This window comes from Mustela lutreola, chromosome 6 (assembly GCF_030435805.1).
Source record: "Mustela lutreola isolate mMusLut2 chromosome 6, mMusLut2.pri, whole genome shotgun sequence".
In the NCBI taxonomy this organism is placed as follows: Eukaryota; Metazoa; Chordata; class Mammalia; order Carnivora; family Mustelidae; genus Mustela; species Mustela lutreola.
This window is the reverse complement of record NC_081295.1, coordinates 142,540,094-142,561,567: the sequence shown is the minus strand read 5'-3', so window position 1 is coordinate 142,561,567 and position 21,474 is coordinate 142,540,094. Positions and strand designations below refer to the sequence as shown.

The following is a 21,474-nucleotide window of genomic DNA, read 5'->3' as shown; positions in this document are numbered from 1 at the left end:
GGCGGGGCTCGAGGGGAGGAGTCACAGAGCGCGCAGGAGTCCCAGGAAAGAGAGACGTATGGGGCGGGGCTTGAGGGGAGGCGTGGAGGCGGGAGCACTGCATCCCGGAGGCGGGGCGGGACCTGAGGCGGGGAGTTGTGCTACGCCCCCTGGGTCCCAGTGCCGCAGACCCCGCGGGGCGGACGACCTTTGAAGCTCCGCTCTCCAAAAGCCTCCTGAAACCCAGAATTTGAGTCGGCTCTTGCAAGAGGCATCGCGAGTTGGGCGCTGCCTGAGGTGCGGGGCCACGGATACGAGAGAAGGGCACCTGAGGATGGACTCTGAAAGGCCCTTTTAGTGGAGGGACTTGTGGTTTACCTGATGTATACCGGTGGCGTGCTCTAGCCAGATCGCGTTTTTTGCCTACAGTGGTAAGTATTTTCTTCCTGCAGAGATGGTGACCGCAAACCTGGGTGTTTACTTGAGCAGCATCTTAGAGGAGGAGAGAGGATGAGTTAAATATAATTTCCCACTACCTCTGTACGCCCTAGTGTCCACAAAACGTAATCTCCATTCCGCTACAGATCGGCTTCTCTTCCTCGCGTTTCCTGCAGGACCACTAACTCGATTGCTGTACAGAAAAATTGGGGTGTTTATCCTTGATAAGTCTCTCTTTCTCCTTAATCTCCTACAAGAATCAATGTAGATAAATCTTATAAATACAATCTTGAGTGAAAGAAGGAAACTGCAGCTCATGCATACTCCCAAACAAAAACTTTTACAATTACAGCAGTTCCTGCCTTTGAGATACCAAAACTGAAGCCTGTGTTTCCCGTACCTAATTCTAACCAGGGAAATCAGAAAAGGACTAAGAAGAACTTGAGTCATTCCAGTATGCCAGACCCTCACTGAGTTACTGAAGATGCTGAACAACCAACAATGGGACTTAAAACTAGCTCAGAACGGATTTGGGGATGCCTTCCTCCCTATTCAGGTGTAAACTTAAACCTTAGTTTTAACCACTGTGATCTTACTCCTGTCCTTTAGACTTAAAGAAATTGAACCACAGAGAATTAGGTAAGTTACCTACAAACCTCATCCTGGCTGGAACTGTTATTTTGAAGTAAGGTATTTCAAAATCTACACCCTTGACCTCACTTGTGTTGTCTCTATGTCATTCCTCAACCAAAACCCAGTGGCCCCCTTTCTCATGCAATGGCCTGTGAAATCCTATACATCTACCTCCCTGCCCTCAGCTCACTTTCATCCCGACTTTGCTCATGCTTCAGCCTCCCTGTCCCTGCCTCTGAGCATTTGCACCTGTTTCTTAATCTGCTCAGCACTTCCCAGATAATCTCCCAGGTCACCACCTGGTCTCCTTTATGTCTTTATTCAGCTGTCACTTCCTCAGTGAGGCGTTCCTGGATCATCTGGTTTAAAACGGGTGGCTCATTTGGTGAAGTGGTGAAGTGTCTCCTTTGGCTCAGGTTGTGATCTCAGGGTGCTGGGATCAAGACCTGCATCCAGCTCCCTGCTCAGTGGGGAGCCTCCTTGTCCCTCTTCCTCTGCCTCCTGCTTGTGCTCTCTTGCAAATAAATAAATCTTCAAAAATTAACTAAAATGAAATTGCAATGCATATGCAATTCTCAGCGTATTTTCCTCCATGGCACTTACCTCCATATTTAGTGCTGTATAACTTACTAATTATAAAATCATCTCCCCACCCTAGTATGTAAGTTCCTAGAGAATGAGGGTGTTTATGCAGCACTTAGAATAGTGCTTGGCACACACAGTGGATGCTCAGTAAGCATGTGTTGAATGAATGAGCAGATGTGGAATAAAAGGAGAGGCCGGTCTGCAGAAAGCAGAATGAAGACAATATGCAGAGAGAGAAGAAGACAAGAGGGAGAGATTGCCCTGATCACACCCTGTCCCTTTCTGAGCTCTGGTTCTCTTTCTACCCTAGCTTCTGTCAGACGCACCTGTGTCTGTTATAAATCCATCCCCATGCCCTCTGTTGAAGTTTGGAATAAACAGAGTTGCTCTTCGTTTCTTGCAGTTAAATGTCTCTTTTAGCTGAGATAGCACCCCATTTCTTTTGCCAGAAATACATTTTTATCCTTGTCTAAAAATTCAATCTCATTTTTAAAAATTTATTTATTTGACAGACAAAGATCACAGGTAGGCAGAGAGGCAGGCAGAGAGGAGGACGCATGCTCCTTGCTGAGCAGAGACTGATGCAGGGCTCAATCCCAGGACCCTGAGACCATGACCTGAGCTGAAGGCAGAGGCTTTAACCCACTGAGCCACCCAGGCGCCCCCTCAATCTCATTTTTTATTAAAAAGTCATCAGTCAAGCTGCCCCTGACTATCCCAGGCCATTATATGTGTTCTGTGAAAGGAGGTGTATGCAAAAGGACCACCAAAGGTCAAAGAAGTCATTAGACCCGAGAGGGTTAAGGCTAACAAGTCTAGCTTGGCAAGTAATGACTTATTAGGGGGACAGAGTGTTTCTTTGGCTGCCACAGTACAGGTAGACTTGCACGTGTCTCCTGTCTCCAGGGCAGATCAAGGATGCTATGCCCTGAGGGTATACTTAAGGGTGTGGTTAAATAAAAGGAAAGAATGGGGGGACCTGTACTCAGGAAGGTTTCAGGTCACAAAACAGTCATCATGGCGGATTTGTCCAAGATAGAATTAGTTTGGTTCATAAAAGATGAAACATTTACCAAAACGTTTGTCCTTTGGGCGGGGATCACACTTTGCCTTCCTAAGGTAGTGCCTGGCACATGGTGAACACAATACACGGCTACGAAATAAACAAAGGAGGGCGGAGGTCTAGGTCACATGACACAGTCTAAATTGGGAAGGAGTGAATTTGTGATGAGAATCTGCTCACACACAAGTACCAAAGTAGACAATTCAACATTTAGATGGTGAAGACTATATGCAGACTATACATTTCTACTTGGAAAAAAGAAACAGAATGAACATGAATTCCCCCAAATATATTACACAGTTTTATAGGACCTGTTGTCAATATAAAGGCTTCCAAGGATACTACCAGGGAAGTTCTGCCAGAGGCCACTGAGCAGCAAGGCTCATAGACTAACCTAAAATGCTTGAATCACATGGTTTATTCAATCAATTTACAACATGAGGAGGAGAGAGGTGGCTCAAGATGGCGCCATAGGAAGACCCTGCATTCACTTTACCCCATGGACACGCTGAATCTACACCTACATGCACAGAATTAGTTCTGAAGATCTAATGTGATTGAATAGCTTCTGCATGATGAATAGAAGGACCACATAGAGAAGGGCAGAAGAGACAGAAACATGGTAACAATGAGACCGCACCACCAAAGCAACAACCTGCAGCAGGGAGTAATATCACTGAGGAACTCACATGTGGGTTTCGTCATCCCTAGAGCATTGCAAAAACCCAGTAATTCGGGCACCTGGGAGGCTCAGTTGGTTAAGCATCTGCCTTCAGCTCAGGTCATGATCCCAAGGTCCCAGGATTGAGCCCCACATCAGACTCCCCACTGTGTGGGAAGCCTGCTTCTCCCACTCCCTCTGCCCTTCCTCCAAACATTTATATTCGCACTCTCTTCCACATACTTTATCAAATAAAATCTTTTTTTTTTTTAAAGATTTTATTTATTTGACAGACAGAGATCTCAAGTAGGCAGAGAGGCAGGCAGAGAGAGGGGGAAGCAGGCTCCCTGCTGAGCAGAGAGCCCGATGTGGGGCTTGATCCCAGGACCCTGAGGTCATGACTTGAGCCGGAGGCAGAGGCTTTAACCCACTGAGCCACCCAGGCGCCCCATATCAAATAAAATCTTAAACAAACAAACAAAAAGCCCCAACAGTTTAAAGGCAACTAAACTATTAAGTAAAGGAAATATATAAACCCTAGAATGTCTACCAAATGGTGGGAGAACTACTGGAATTCTCTGGGGTAGGAGATGCCAGTGAGAGCCTTGGTTTACATTCCCCCTCCACCTGGATAGCATGGCAGGGAGCAGGGTCCGGGCGCTCTAGCTCACCTGCTTGGGTTGCTCCAGTGAGCCCTGGACTCCTAACACCCCAACTCCAACGGTCCACCAAGGTGGTCCTAGCACAGGGGGGTCTGGGACCCAACAGGCCTGCACCTGACTTTAGCATTTCACCAGGAATGCCCCAATACCTCATGCACTGGGACACTCCCAACCAGCGCCCATTCCATCCCAGCCATGCCACAGCTGATAAAGGATTGCTATCGAAAATACAAAGAACTCTTAAAACTCAATTAGTAAGAAAATAGTTTTATTTTTTAAAAAAAGCCAGATATTTTGACACCTTACCAAAGACATACAGATGGCACATAAGCATATGGAAAGATGTTCCACATATGTCCTCAGGGAAATGCAAATGAAAATGAGGTACCGCTACACACAAACTGGCCAAAATCCAGAACGCTGACAACACCTGATGCTGGGTGAGGATGTGGAGCAACAGGTACCCTCAGACATTGGTGGCAGGAATGAAACATGGCACAGCCATTTGGGAAGACAGTGTGGTAGCTTCTTAGCAAAGTACACATGCTCTTACCATACAGCCCATCAATCACACTACTTAGTATTTACCCAAAGGAGTTGAAAACCTGTCCATCCAAAAACTTAGGCATGGATGTTTACCACAACTGCCAAAACATGGAGGCCACCAAGATGTCCCCCAGTAGGTGAAGGGTAAACTGTGGTACACACAGACCATGGAATACTATTGAGCATTAAGAAGAAATGACTCATCAAGCCGGAAGAAGATGCAGGTTACCAAGTGAAAGAAGCCAATCTGAAAAGGCTACAATACTCTGATTAACCACATGACATTCTGGAAAAGGCAAAACTATGGAGGCAATGAAAAGATCAGTGATTATGAGAAGTCGGTGGGGGAGAAATGAACAGGCAGAACACAAGAGGTGTTTCAGGGCAGAGGAAGTAGTCTGGATCATATTAGTATGTCATTATACATTTGTCCCTACAGTGTACACACCAAGAGTGATCCCTAAGGTCAATTACGAACTTTGGGTGGTTAGGATACACCGATGTACATTCATCCTTGGTAAAAAGTGTACCATTCTTAGGAATGATGTTGATCATGGGGGCGGCTGGGCGTGTGTAGAGGCAGGGAGCATACAGGACATCTCTGTGCATTCCTCTCAATTTTGTTAGAAACCTCAAGGTGTTCTAAAAAATTATTAAAGGAAAACATAACAAATACCCCAAAACCTTATTCATCTTTGCTGGTAGGCCTAAAGGTAACGAAGAAGTGGACTGACATGTCAGAACACAGAATTTGGCTCATTTCCTAGATTTCCTTCCTGTGAAGGGAGCATTAATTCAGCCTCCAAATGTCAGAGGTCTCATTTTGCCTGAGCAGGAAGGATTCCCTGCTGACCTCAGGTATTTGGCAGCCGGTCAGCTCAAATCTACGAATCCTCTATAAATGTGTCTTTTCAAATCACCCAAGAATCCACTGGAGGATACAGTAAGAGACAACAAGATTATAATCAACAGGCTGAATTTAAGACTACTTTTGCTAGATTAACTAAGTGAATGTTTTTTGTTGGCTTGAAACAGATGAAAAAAATCCTGAAAATGTCATTTTCTGACCCTTCACTTATCTTGTCATCCACAGCTTGGAAGCCAAGTAATTTAATGAGGTTTGGTAATCTCCCTCATAACTTTGTTATGTACACAGCTCTAAGTTTAAACATATGCTTTATACATATATGTTTCATGTGTCCATGATTTTTAAGTTTGTCTTAAATTGCCTCCTGGAAAGAAAATCTTTTTATACAGTTGTTAACAAAATGAACAAAATCTGCATTGAAATTATTAGAGCCATTTGAACAAGCCAAAGCAAGGCAGTTTTATCATATTTCCCCCATTTAGGAGGAAAACCTGAAAAACAACTCTTACCCATCTCTGGTAAAGAATGTATTCAAAACTGTGTATACTTTAGGGGCACCTGGGTGACTCAGTCAGTTAAGTGTCTGCTTTTGGCTTGGGTTGTGATCTCAGGGTCCTGCGATGGAGCCCCGTGTTGGGCTCCCTGCTCAGCGGGGAGCCTGCTTCTCCATCTCCCTCTCCAGCTCCCCCTACTCATGCTTGCTTGCTTTCTCTCTTAGGTGAATAAGTAAAATCTCAAATAAAAAAAAAAAAAAAACCCAAAACCTGTGTATGAAAAGATCTTTATTTGCTTTTTACAACAGTAAAAATTAATATATTACACATTGACATAGTATATATCACCATGACATATAATTAATAAAATGTTGCCTACCAAAAATAGTTTTGCCACTGTTAAAAATAAACACATTAAAGTGTGTGTGTGTGTGTGTTTAAAGCTGTACATTTTCTCCAAAAGAAGAAATTTCTAGCTTTTACTTGGGGCAGGGGTATCTGAAAAGGATTCCATCTAAGAAGTTTTTCTCATAGGAGAAATGTGGGATTCACTATGTCATTCGTATTTTCTTCTTTTTTCTCTTCTGTTTTTCCAACATTCCTACCATTTTCCTCTTCTTGGTTGACAGTGGAGTATCTGCTTTCATTGGCTTATTACTGTCACCAGTTAAACCACATTTCTTTGAGTCAGGTATGGATTGTCTTTCTTCTTCCTGCACGACATCGCCAGCTTCCTTTTTGTTGATTTTGGGCTGTTTTTTACTTACTAAAACATAAGAGATAGTACATGTAAAGACCACTTTTCCCCTCTTCAGATAAACAAGGTTGATAATAAAGTGAAGTTACCTGAATCTCCTCCATTTCAACAATTCAAGAGCTAACAAATTTTCTAAAAATGTTGACTTTCACTTACCAGGAGAAGGCTCTGCAGTTGAAGGAAGGCTTTTTTGTGTGTCTGTCACTCTGTCTAGCCACACTCCAAGACATGTTAGCCTGGCATTAGTTTTTACTTCACAGAGTAAAGATGGGGGAACTTTCTAAAACAGAAGAAGAATTCATGATAATATAGGGGAATTTTCAATAATTTTTTTTTCCTTTAGCAAGTGAACTTATCATTTTCTTAAGATTTCGTTTTTTTAAGTAACCCCTATCTACACCCAATGTGGGGCGTGAACTTACAACCCCAAGATCAAAAGTTGCATACTTTTCTGAGCCAGCCAATCAGAATTTTAAGTTTTTTATTTAAAAGTTAGAGTATTTTCTTAAGAATAAAACATGCTGCTTAGAAGAAATCTATTATCTTGACTCACATTTGGTTTGGCTGTGTCCTTCACAGAGCATGTTTCTGACTATTCAGAAACTGTAAATTCATTAAGGAAAAGGACCATGTCTTGTTCATTTCTAGGTTTTAACGGAGAACCCTGCACAGACACGCAACAAACCACATTCACAGAATGTGTTTATAGGACAATCAAAAATAATAAACCAAGAGGATCTGCAAGAGTGGACTACTAAAGGGAATTTAATTGTCCAATTACCTATGGTTAGTTATGGTTAGTTCCATTATCAATAGGTAATTTTCAAATTTTTAGTACGGTTAGTTCCATTATCAATCGGTAATTTTCAAATTTTTAGTAATGGCAGTATTTTTAACTAACAAAATCTTCAGAGAATATCGATATACAAATATAAGAGAGAGACGCCTGGGTGGCTCAGTTGGTTAAGCAGCTGCCTTCGGCTCAGGTCATGATCCCAGCGTCCTGGGATTGAGTCCCACATCGGGCTCCTTGCTGGGCAGGGAGCCTGCTTCTCCCTCTGCCTTTGCCTGCCATTTTGTCTGCCTGTGCTCACTCTCTCTCCCTCTCTCTCTCTCTGACAAATAAATAAAATCTTTAAAAAAATAAAAAATAAAAAAAATAAGAGAAAAAAGTAGCACTTCTCTGCCTGCAAAAGCAGGAGTTCTGGTACCCCGCCAGCTCAGACTCACCAACACTAACCACCCAGGTAGCTCTCAAAGCCCAACTTTAAAACTATGACAATCAAACATGCATGGAAGAGACTAAGTTTCTTTAAAAATTTCTGCCCTGAAAATTATTCTGCCTCCCTTAATTCAAAGCAACCTTGATAGTAAGACTTGCATTAAAGTGCATTTATACTGATTTATACTGTGTTAAGACACTGACCTTATCCTGCTTAAGCTTCCACATTTTGATGAAACCGTCACTCGAGGCTGTAACAATAACATGATGCTCTGGAACTTCAAAACTGAACATGTCTTTTACCCTAGAATAGAAATATGAACACCATAAAGGCTCCTTTCTCCCAGATAGTATGATATTGTCATAAAGCTTCTATGCACATCTCTTGATTTTTCAGTGTTCCAAGTGCTTCCAAACTGCATAAGGAATGGGACTAAAATCTAACTATGCTTCACATTCCCATGAGTCAGTTAAGTCCTTTTCAGGGTCCAAATTCCAAGATAAAATGGACTGTCAACCACTATCACTGCTGCTGTTCAACATAGTACTAGAAGTCCTAACCTCCACAATCAGACAACAAAAAGAAATAAAGGCACCCGAATTGGCAAAGAAATCAAATTCTCACTCTTCGCAGAGAACATGATACTCTGTGTGGAAAACCCAGGACTCCACCACAAATCACCAGAACGCATACAGAAATTCAGCAAAGTGGCAGGATATAAAATCAATGCACAGAAATCCGTTGCATTCCTATACACTAATAATGAGACAGAAAAAACGAGAAATTAGGGAGCCAATCCCATTTCCAATTGCACCCAAAGCCATAAGACAACTAGGGATGAACCTAACCAAAGAGGCAAAGGATCTGTACTCAGAAAACTAATGGAAAGAAATAGAGGAAGACAAAGAAATAGAAAAATGTTCCATGCTCATGGACTGGTACAACAAAACGTTGCTAAAACGTCTATGCAACCTAGAGGCACCTCGGTGGCTCAATCGGTTAAGTGTCTGCCTTCAGCTCAGGTCATGACCCAGGGTCCTGAGATCGAGCCTCACATCGGGCTCCTTGCTCTGTAGGGAGCCTGCTTCTCCCTCTCCCTCTGCCTACTGTTTCCCCTGCTTGTGAGCACTCTGTCAAAGTAAAATCTTCAACAACAACAACAACAAAACTCTATGCTACCTAGAGCAATCTATACATTCAGTGCAATCCCTATCGAAATACCATCAGCATTTTTCGCAGAGCTGGAATAATCCTAAAATGTGTATGGAGCCACAAAAGACCCTAACTAGCCAAAGAAATATTTAAAAAGAAAACCAAAGCTGGTACCATCACAATTCTGGACTTAAAGCTCTATTACAAAGCTGTCATCATCAAGACTATATGGTACTCCCATAAAAATAGACATATAGATCAATGCAATACAACAGAAAACACTGAACTGGACCCTCAACTCTATGGTCAGCTAATCTTTGACAAAACAGGAAAGAATACCAATGGAAAAAGTTTCTTCAACAAATGGTGTTGGGAAAACTGTAAACAGTCACGTGAAAAATAAAACTGGACCACTTCCTTAACACCATACACAAAAACAGACTCAAAATGGATGGAAGACCTAAATATGAGAAAGGAATCCATAAAATCCTAGAGGAGAACAAAGGCAGCAACCTCTTCGACCTTGACCGCAGCAACATCTTGCTAGATAGGTCTCCAAAGGCAAGGGAAACAAAGGCAAAAATGAACTATTGGGACTTCATCAAGATCAAAAGCTTTAGCGCAGCAAAGGAAATAGTCAACAAAACCAAAAGACAACAGACAGAATGGAAAAAGATATTTGTAAATGACAAAGCACATAAAGGGCTAGTATCCAAATCTATTAGGAACTTATCAAACTTAACACCAGGGAACAAATAATCCAATCAAGAAATGGGCAGAAGACCTAAACAGACATTTCTCCAAAGACTTCCAAACGGCCAACTGATGCATGAAGAAATGCTCCACATCACTTGTCACCAGGGAAATACAAATCAAAACCACAATGCAGTACCACCTCAAACCAGTCAGAATCGCTATAATTAACAAGTCAGGAAATGACAGACGTGGGAATGCAAGCTTGTGCAGCCACTCTGGAAAACATTATGGAGGTTCTTCAAAAAGCTGAAAACAGAGCTACCCTACAATCCAGCAATTGCACTACTGGGTATTTAACCCAAAGATACAAACGTAGTGATCTGAAGGGGCACGTGCACCCCAATATTTATAGCAGCAATGTCCACAATAGCCAAACTATGGAAAAAGCCCAGATATCCATCCACAGATGAATGGATAAAGAACATGTGGTATATATTACACAGCCATTAAAACAAACAAACAAACAAACAAACAATGAAATCTTATCATTTGCAATGACATGGCTGGAACTAGACGATATTGTGGTAAGCAAAATAAATCAATCAGAGAAAGACAATTATGATATGATCTCACTCATATGTGGAATTTAAGAAACAAAACAGGATTATAGGGGAGGAGAACAAAAAATAAAACAAGAAGAACCAGAGGGGAAGACAAGCCGTAAGAGATTCTTATGCATAGGAAACAAATGGGGTAACTAGGTAATGGACATTAAGGAGGACATGTGATGTAATGGAGCGCTGGGTATTATATAAGACTGATGAATCACAGGCCTGTACCTCTGAAACCAATAACACGTTGTATGTTAATTAACTGAATTTAAATTTAAAAATGTTTTAAAAAGAGTCAACAGGATGATCATAACTATAATTATGTTATCGTAAAGGAAATAAAGATATTTAAGTCCCTAACCTCAAGAGTCTCCAAGTTCAGGATGAAGAGACAAGTAGGACAAGAGAGATAAACATGGCTTCCTCTTACATATCCATTTCTTTCACCTCCAGTGCCACCAACCCTCATCCAAGCTACTGCCATTGTTTTTCTGGACCACTGGGTAGCCTAACTGGCTAACATCATGAATCAAATCATGTTATTCCCAGGTTTAAAATCCTGCAAAACTAGGATCCTTTAAAAAATAACACAGGGCGGGGTGCCTGCATGGCTTAGTCGTTAAGCCTCTGCCTTCGGCTCAGATCATGATCCCAGGGTCCTGGGATCAAGTCCCGCACTGGGCTCCCTGCTCGGCAGGAAGCCTGCTTCTTCCTCCCCCACTCCCCCTGCTTATGTTCCCTCTCTCACTGTGTCTCTGTCAAATAAGTAAAATCTTTTAAAAAAACAAACAAACAAAAAACACAGGAAGGAGGAAGGGGCTGGGGACGTATATAAAAAGCAAGTCTGGCCATAAACGGACAACTGCTGAAGCTGGGTGGTGGGTCTATGGGGGTCGCTTCCTTAAACTGGTCTGTCTTTCAATTTTTCCACAGTGAGAAATAAACAGAACAAAATCTACAAAGGCCCTTGGTATAAAATCTAAACTCCTCACCCATTTACAAGGCCATGCAGCATTTGGCTCTTTCTGGTCTAGTCACAACGCTCTTTCATCTGTTGCAAAAATACACCCAGCTCTTTCCTCCCTCGGGCACACTATGCTTTTGGTTCTCTCCTCCCTTGGGAAACAACTCTCTTCATCTGTGAAGTCCGACCCTCTCCCTTCCCCGATCATACAAATTACTGCTATTACTCTTAAGGCACACCTTTCTGTTTCCTTCCTGTTATAATTGTCTGCTTACTTGTTTATCACCTGCTGCTCCACTACAAGAAACACAAATACAAGCCCTTGTCTTTTTTGTTCATCATTTAAAAACTTAGTTCAGCTCTAAACGGATGCTCACGAACACCTATTAAATGAGTGGATGAAGGGTTACTTTAAGAGTTCTAGTCTTAACAGTACATTTGAAATGGCCTTGAACAAACACTTCCCAATGCAGGGAAAAACCAGGGCCTGTACACTCACTGGCTGTAGTATTCAGAGTATTCAAAAAGAGTTATTTAGAAAATAAAAACTAGAACTTATTTAAGACACAGAAGAACACATAAATGAAACATATTACAGTGTAACTGTATATTATCACCTTTTCTAAAACAGTAGAAAAAGCAGAGGCAGACAGAACTGGGTTTGGGTCCCAGGTCCCTCACCTAACAGTGGGGTAATCTTGGCCAAGCCACTTAGCTGTTTACTCTGAGAATCAGTGTCTCCCCCTAGAAATACAGTGAGCAGTAACAGGTTAAGAAAGACCAGCACGAAACAGAAGTCCGTACTGTCACATATTTCTCCTGTGGGAAGAGCGACGAGTGTACAAAGGGGGAAGAAGTGGACAAGGGGAATAGAATAAAAGGACAAGAGAGGTCCTGGCAAAGCTCAACTGCCTGATTTTGTTCCTCTTCAGATTTGGTTGATTTCAGGCCCCAAGTTTAATAATATTAGTGGGAAAAGATCTTGTGCGATCACCAGGCTTGGTGCCAACTTCCCCACTTTTGCATCACTTAATGCCAAGAAGACATTTCCACCATCCTCTCACACACCAGAAATCGCATCTATGTAGAAATCTATCTCCGTGTTTGTTCATGAGAAAACATGTACCCTGCTTTATGAAACTACTACATATGTAACATTTATTGAAGACTCTACACATACATACACACAGAGACTGGCAAAAAAAAAAAAATACCTGTTTTCGTGAGCTTTAAACTCACAGAGGCACATTAGTGAATCACAGTCAAAAAACCGTACGACTTCTTCATCTCCAGCCACTGCAAGGACAGACTCCTAGCAGAGAGAAAAAGAATATTCAGAATGTCATCATCAATTCCAACCATCACCACAGACACGAAGATTCCACCACTGATTTCTGATCACTTACTGAAAGAAACGTAACAGAAGATATTCTCTTTTCATTTGTGATGGTGCCACTAACAGACGCAGTGTCAAGCTGATAGACATCTATTTTATTCAATATGACGACTATGTATTTCTCTCCTCTTGGGGACCATTCCACTATGTGAGCATCTGGAAATTAAAAACACAAAGCTTTTTGATTTCATAAACAAAAAACGAAATGATCAGAGTAGTAATAAAAAGAGCAAATAGTTGCACTGTGCATTTTTCCATCCAATATCCTATTTAACCTTCACAATGAACTTCTGGTATATATTTTGCAAGTTAAGTTTTAGAAAATGAACTGGGTTCAAAAGAATCATTAAGTCATAGAACTGGTAGGTGACAGTCATGACAAGAATTCCATCTACAATGGGAAAGGAATGGGGTGCGCCTGGGTAGCTTAGTTGGTTAAGCGTCTGCCTTCAGCTCAGGTCATGATCTAGGGGGGTCCTGGGATCGAGTGCCATATTGGGCTCCCTGATCAGTGGGGAGCCTGTTTCCCCCGCTCCCTCTGCCTGCCACTCCCCCTGCTTGTGCTCTCTCAAATAAATATATACTCTTAAAATGGGAAAAGAAAATAACCTAAAGCATTGCCCTAGGAGATAACCACCATCATGAAGGGAAATAAAGGTATATATGTAAAGTATATATTATCATATTCTATGAAGTTATAAAAAATATTCTAAATTAAAGTACTCACTTTGTTTTATATTTTTTATGAATGCTGATCTGCCTTCCACAAGATTCCACGTTCTGCAAAAAAGGAAGCTCACTTATGGCATGATCACTTTTACCAGGTGTAAAGGAAACAAGATGAAGACCGACTCAAACAATGTACTACATAGGCAGCTAGTTAGAATGATCGTGTTTCTTACAGCAACACTGAAATATATACTATCAAGCAAGATTAACTCAGCCATTCCTAGACCCCTGTCACATATTTAAAATGTTTAATATATTTTCCAAATATTTCACCTCCTATAACATTTGTTTTTAGGACCCCCGTCCTCTTCATTTCACGGCTCGCAGTGACTGGAACGTACAGTGTACATGTGAACACGGAGCTTGTCATTTTCTCTCTACCATTGTGAAAAGGTTCACCAGCTTTGCACCTTTTCGTGTACTGCATTACCTTCCAATAGCTGAGAGCCATGAGATGAGACAAAAAAATGAATCTAATGATTGGACTAAAATATACCCTGATGGTAGCTTCCTGTTGCCCCTGGACAACAAAGACCACAACTTAGAAAAGATGCTCTCGGCATTAACCACTTACCTTAACGTCTTATCCGTACCCACAGACAGGGCCAACTTGCCGGACGGGTGAATAGAAAGGAAGGTCACATGTCCTCTACAAGGAAACCAACAGTTAGTCCCCAATGTGACTGGCTCCTAGCGACCACCAATGGGGAAAGGGCCAGACTCACTTGTGAGCTTTAATGGACTTGAGGCACTCCCACTTCTTTGCATCCCACACACAAAGGAGTCCATCTTCTCCCCCACTGATTAAGTGCCTGTTGCCATAGAATTTCAGGCAAGTTATTGTGCCTGTGCAAAGACCAAGAAAGGCAAACTTAATAGTCATCTTGAATGCAAACTCCATTTCTGGTTTGAAAGTAAGTAAACATCTAATGTCTTAGTACTACTGAAATATACCTTAAAGTCTTAGGTGAAGAGATCCTTTTTTTTTTTTTTTTAAAATATATAAGAACATACAGTTTCAAGGCTATGCAAATATTTTCAGCAGAATTTTGCTAGTTGTATATAAACAGCAAATCAGTTCACTTTCTGGCTCTATATCTCCACAATCATAAATTTAGGAGATGGCTGGTGAGGACTGTTTGATCAGAAGTCAAACAAAACCAACTGGTAAACCAGCTAATCTGGGGAAAAAACCAAGATGTACAACCTACAACCTTCTACTTTCCAAACAGTGAGTTAGTGACCTAATCATCCACAGTCCAATAACTATGCCTCCAGACCTGCTTTTGATTTGTACATAGTTCTCATTCACTATCATAAGAATTTATTAGAGGGCTGCTGGCTGGCTCAGTTGGTAGAGCGTATGACTCTTGATCTCGGGGTTCTGAGTTTGAGCCCCACGATGGGTGTAGAGATTAGTTAAAAATTTTTTAAAATTGTAATTCAAAAAAAATTTTAATCTTTAAAAAAGGATTTACTAGAACTATTTTATAAGTTGTTCCACTATTCAACTATGCCCTCTGTAATCTCCCTCTGTGGTTCACAAAGTTTCCTTTATCTTTTCAACTTCACAACACACTCCACTCCCCTCTGCCCAGACTAAAGCCTGCATCTCCCATGAATTTCTCCTACAGCTCTTGGAACTGGAAGACATACCTTATTCACTGTCCTCAAATATTAAGGTGACAGAAGAAGCCAGCATTCTTTTAACTCCCCAAAGCAATGCACACCATTATACATCTTTCTTCAAGTCAAATTCCCTGTCCTTTGAAGCCTGTCACCCAACTTAACTGCCCTATAGCTCAGTGGTCAATAGACTATTGTCAGTAAGTCACACCTGGCTGGTGGCCTGTTTTCATAAATGCAGTTTTAGTGAAACACAGATTCACTTGTTCAGTTCCAATATGTCTATGGCTGTTTTTACACTGCAAAAGCAGAGCCAAATAAAACCGAAAACACAGACACAAAGCCTAAATTTACTTTTTTGTCCTTTTCAGAATAAGGGTATGAACCCTGGGGTCACTGTTGTTCATCTGAACATCCTACTCAACCCTTTATGTTGTCCTTTATTTTGAAAGAGTCAAAGATCTCTGATGAATAATTCTGCACCCCTCCACCCCCAAAAGCACTAATAATATATGGGGTTACCTACAACTTTATCAAAGCGAGAGTCTTTAGCCATCTTTGCCCCTGTTTTCCTCTCTCCTATTATCCTATTTCCTACTTTGGAAAGGAGCTGTTCTAATACCAACTATTAGAAAAACAGGAGCTGGGGGTGCCTGGGGAGCTCAGTTGGTTAAGCATCTACCTTCGGCTCAGGTCAGGATCCTGGGATGGAGCCCCACATTGGGTTCCCCTCTCACGGGGGAGTCTGTTTCTCCCTTTCCCTCTGCCTCTCCCCCACCTCATGTACTAGTAAATAAATAAAAATCTTTTAAAAATCCAAACAAACAGGAGTTATGCAAGGAATGAAAGAAATCAGGAACCATACTTCATCCCCATCCAAACTCCTTCTCAGTCACTCCTTTTCCTGTTGGGGAACACCTGAACCACTGGCTTTAGGCAGACCAGACTTATTTTACTTATTTCCTCCATGCCCAAGGAACAGAGAAACTTTCTTGTGTGAACTGGGATCAGGAGACAGAATGGAAAAGGAACATCCGTTGAATTCACTCAAAGCCTAGCTTCTGTTGAAAAGGAGAATTCTAAGGAGAATTCGAGTGCCTGGGTGGCTCAGTGGGTTAAGCCTCTGCCTTCAGCTCAGGTTATGATCTCAGGGTCCTGGATAGAGGCCCGTATCGGGCTCTTTGCTCAGCAGGGAGCCGACTTCCGGCGCTCTCTCTTTGCCAGTCTCTCTGCCTACTTGTGACCTGTCTCTGTCAAATAAAAAGAAAAAAAAAATCTTCAAAAAGGAGAATGCTTGTCAAAGTAGCAAAGGCCCTAAAAAAGACACCAACCACTCCAAATATACTGCTACAACCAATGCGTGGTGGCCTCATCTGCCTTTAACTGCAGGAAACCAACATCCTTAGCAGAGTATCCCTGGGAAAATAAAATAAAAACACCGTAATGTTCAATGCTGGGGAAAAAACAAAAAAACAAAAAACAAACACACACCTATTCAGGAAAAAAAAACCAAAAAACAAACACACACACATAACACCATCCTGGACAACTTCACCATAGCTGTGGAAAACCCAGGCAGGACTTGAACTTGAGAATCACCAATACTGACCTCAACTCTAGTGGCTTTGCCTCCTCTCTGGTTTTGCTTCTCACGCCTTATACCCCAGACCTAGTTACCACCTAGACCTGCTCCACACTGCAACTCCTGAGCCTCATCCCTGCCTACAATCTCACCACTTGCCGGCCCATTCATGGCCCCCTTCATTCACAGACCACTTGTTCCTTTGTTTCAGAGATCTGCAGACTCTTGACACTTTATTTTCTCTAGGCCAACAAACTCTTCTTTCACCAAAATCCTGAATTCCTTTGTATATCAATCTACCTACTGCACACACTTAGTAGCTTTCTGCTTCCTATCAAAATGCCTGAGGTTCCTGCAAAAAGATGTTACTTGATCCAGAGCCTCCAGCTTCAATCAGGAAGACTCTTCTCAGTCTTTTGCTTGTTCTTGGCAGCATCTCTCTCCCATCTTGGGAGCCAGCACTTTCCTCAAGCCCGCACAGCCCCTCCCTCCCACTCAATCCCTAACCTCCCAGGACCACCCAGGACCAGGGCAGTCTACTTCTCCAGTCACCCCACCCTCTGTTTTAACCTTCTTATAATACCGACTTGCGTACAGTTCCCCAGGTACACAGAGGTTAAAAACAGGGGCTCTAGACCTAGGTGTGAGCTCTTATTCCCTTGTTTTATAACCATGGGCAAATCAAGTTAACACATTTGAATCCCGGTTTTCTCTTCTATGAACAGAAGGTACAACTGTAGCTTCTTGGCGCATTGCTGGGCACGTGATACTCTCTCAAAAAAGTCAGCAATGAACACAAGGCTGCTCCCGTGCTCCTCATGCTTCTGCTCGGCCTGGAACGCCCTTTCTCCTGCCTGGCTAACCGGTATTTCTCTTTTAAGACAATTCAGTCAGATGTCATTTGGGGGAAGTTTTCAGTGAAAAGTCGCATCCTCCCTCTTCCCCCCAGTGTGAGTGAAGTGCCTCCCCTCTGTCTCCCAATATGGACCATGAGAATTTAAGGATTTAAAAAAACACATTTTTCTCATTTCTGTATTTCCTAGCACAGAACCTGCTACAAAGTAGACACCTAATGAGTTCTTCAACTGAAGTCAAATTGTAAAGTAATGATACCTTAACATATTAAGAGGATATAATTTTCTCACCATTGTGATGCACCAGAGCCCCATGGTCTATCTTCTTCTTCATGTCATATATGTGAATTGTTTCATCTTTGCTCCCAGTGACTACAAAACGACTATTTACAGCCACCGCTGACAAGGAGGCAGTGTGGGCATGGTGAGTGAAGTCAGCCGCAGAAGTCCATTTTTGCTGGAGAGTTAAATACACAATGTTACAATCATATCATAGTTCTCTAGAAACACGTAAGTGGTTCCAGAATTCATGAAAACTACCAGTAGATACTTATGAACAGGGAAAAAATTATGCAGTGATAGCAGATTAAGAAAAACAAAGAGCCTGAGAAATAAAGCAGGCAGCAAGGAAATGGGAGGGCAATGCTGAGTATCATGACTCCAAAGCAATTATGGAGACCAGACTACTTTAAGGTCCTATCCAAATCCTTAACTGCTTATATTTACTTATATGTGAGACTTGCATACTGTTCATTCATTCAGATACTAAAGGACTACTGTGTGCTTGGCATCAGTGTAGACAGTTGGTATAGAGCAGTGAAAAAAAGTCCTTGTTCTTTTTTTTAAAATTTTTTGTTTTTTATAAACATATAATATATTTTTATCCCCAGGGGTACAGGTCTGTGAATCGCCAGGTTTACACACTTCACAGCACTCACCATAGCACATACCCTCCCCAATGTCCGTAACCCCACCCCCTTCTCCCAACCCCCCCATCCCCCAGCAACCCTCAGTTTGTTTTGTTAGATTAAGAGTCACTTATGGTTTGTCTCCATCCCAATCCCATCTTGTTTCATTTATTCTTCTCCTACCCACTTAACCCCCCATATTGCATCTCCACTTCCTCATATCAGGGAGATCATATGATAGTTGTCTTTCTCCGCTTGACTTATTTCGTTAAGCATGATACCCTCTAGTTCCATCCATGTCATCGCAAAATGGCAAGATTTCATTTCTTTTGATGGCTGCATAGTATTCCATTGTGTATATATACCACATCTTCTTGATCCATTCATCTGTTGATGGACATCTAGGTTCTTTCCATAGTTTGGCTATTGTGGACATTGCTGCTATAAACATTCGGGTGCACGTGCCCCTTTGGATCACTACGTTTGTATCTTTAGGGTAAATACCCAGTAGTGCAATTGCTGGGTCATAGGGTAGTTCTATTCTCAACATTTTGAGGAACATCCATGCTGTTTTCCAGAGTGGTTGCACCAGCTTGCATTCCCACCAATAGTGTAGGAAGGTTCCCCTTTCTCTGCGTCCTCGCCAGCATCTGTTGATTATCTGAGCTATTGTCTGTCTAGATTTAGCAGCAGTAGTGAACAGTGTAAGAACTTTGTGTTTCAGAGACACCTGGGGACTTGAGTCCCAGGTCTCCTGATTATTAGCTGTGTGGCCTTGAGCAGGTCACACAATAGATCTCAACTTCAGGTTCCTCATCTATAAAACAGGGATAACTCAGGAGGTTGCTGTGCAGACTACTGTGTGTCTGAAACAACGGAGCAACTTTTTTACAATGAGTAACACAATAGCATCATCTTTAAGCACACAAGAGATGTCACCTTTCAGCCAAAAGCAGATTAATAACCAGATAGAAACAAAATAAATAAAAGTAATTAGTCAAGTTATATACTTCCAGTTTTCTGGTTCATTCAAGACTGACACCTTGACTTCATAAAGAAATACTGAAAAAATAGATTTCTAAGAGATACTTAGATTTCCTTAGGGAAAAATATTACTGGCTTAAAAGTTAAAAGATCTTATTTCTAGTCCTGGATATGTCCTAACTACCTATTTCACTAATGACAATTTACTTGACCTTTTTTCTCACACATCTAGTGAAAATACTTATATTTTGTTGTCATTTTGTCCATGCATTTGTCTCCTCTGCTCTTCTCCTTACGTTTGCAAGCTGGATCCATTCCTTTGGCTTCTTTGTACCTCCACTGCCAATTAATGGCACTAGGGTAAAAGGTCCAAAAGTACTGAATGAATCGGAACACTTTTTTTTTCTTTTTATCAATGAAGGGTTTATCCTGACCTGCTGTAATATTTAGTAAAATTCCAAGACAAAACTCAGTGAAAGGGCGAATTGTTCTTCCATTAAGTCCTGAGCACGTAAAACTGGCTGTCAACTTACGGGAGCGAGGCGTAAATCCATAACCTATGACTCATTGGCCTGTTGGCTGGAATGCCAGCTGCCTTCTTGTACCATGCTCAGAAAGTCTACTAAAACCAATAGACATGATCTCGTTTTAGGAAACGCCTACTCTGTGTTTTAAAAACTAGATTACACATTTGAGTTTGATTCATCCATTAATCCCTAAGAGATCAATGCGTTCACTTACCTCTGATGATGTGCCTCCCTCCACCGTGACGGAACCCGACCAGATTTACCCGCGCACCTTCTTACCTCTTTGGGGTCGCCGCCTGTATCCGGCTCCGGGTGTATAGCGAACCCAAAAAGGACCTGTTCGTAGCAACCAGCCACCAGCTCCATTCAGCAGCACACGTGCCCCTTCCAAGAGCCTCGCTCAGCTGAGAGTGACGAAAGCGGATGCCAGAGGCAGTAGGGTCCTTCCTGCTTCGGCGCTCAAATGACGTCACGATTTCAGGCTGCCTTTAGGGCGCCTGCCTCCCTGGAAACGGTTTCAGCACTTGAGGATCACGCGGAGCTTCCAAGATGAGAATAAAGAAGGACGCCACATGAGGAAGTTCTCATGACGAGGAGAAAAAAAGTTAAGGACAAGCAGGCATATCCCAAGTGGCTGCGAGCTAGGCACGTCTAAGGGGAGTAGGGCGGGACATCCTCTGCGGAAGCCCCTCATTTCCGTAACGTCACGGAGGGGGCGGGGCCTCTTCCAGTCTGGGCGGGGCTTCTCGCAGTTCCCGGGTGTTGGTGTGGAGGCACCTCACCTGCGGGCTGTGAGACGGGGGGTCAGGAATTGGGTTTCCTTTTTTCGCCGGAAGCACGAACGAGCCTTTCTCCCGTTCTCTCGCAATAGGGCAAAGAGGAGGGGGGCGTTCAGGGCTAGCGGTTTCTAGAGCAGACCGCGAAGTCAGCCCCGGAGCTCCGCTTCGTGCGCTTCTGTCTGCCCGCCGGGAGAATCCCGCCTTGCGCCCCTTTCCTTCCCGCTGGATTGCCAGTCGGATTCGGGGGTCCCATTGGCCTGCGTTGCGGCACACCCCTGGGAGGGAGGAGGACGCCTTCCTTGAAAGGTGTAACGACGGACTGATGGAGGGAGAAGCGCGCAGTCAATCCCACGTGAAGGTTCCGGAAGGAAATCTCCCGGTTCACTTTCCGCCACCTCCCGGTTCGGGTGCAAAACCAAACGTTCGTGAAACCAAAGACTGCCTTGGTTGACGTTTTAGATTTTCATAAAGTGTGGAGATTCGGAGTCTGTTAGAAATGGCAGCTTTGCACAAACCTCATGGGGGACCATCTGGCGTCCTAATTTGTGTTTTAAATGCCACAGCAGGTGCATTCGACAAGCAGGAGGTAGATGGCACCGCAGTGTCAGTTTCTCAGCCACGTTGCTGATCTGTAGCACTTTGACCCTTTTGTTTTTCAAGAATAGTTGTTCTCGGGGCGCCTGGGTGACTCAGTGGGTTAAAGCCTCTGCCTTCGGCTCAGGTCATGGTCCCAGGATCCTGGGATCGGCCTGCATCG

The 21,474-nt window shown here is 42.7% G+C and overlaps 1 protein-coding gene across 1 annotated transcript; it reads right to left on the bottom strand.

The window, feature by feature from the left end:
- Positions 1-6,200: 6,200 nt before the first annotated feature.
- On the bottom strand, positions 6,201-21,146 carry PAK1IP1 (PAK1 interacting protein 1). The gene is made up of 10 exons (XM_059179240.1): positions 20,218-21,146; positions 17,811-17,976; positions 14,183-14,303; positions 14,032-14,106; positions 13,456-13,508; positions 12,739-12,884; positions 12,547-12,644; positions 8,113-8,212; positions 6,843-6,966; positions 6,201-6,695 (listed from the first exon to the last, which is right to left on the bottom strand). The coding sequence occupies exons 1-10, from the start codon at positions 20,302-20,304 to the stop codon at positions 6,481-6,483; spliced, it is 1,185 nt and encodes a 394-aa protein (XP_059035223.1). The 5' UTR covers positions 20,305-21,146; the 3' UTR covers positions 6,201-6,480.
- Positions 21,147-21,474: the final 328 nt, after the last annotated feature.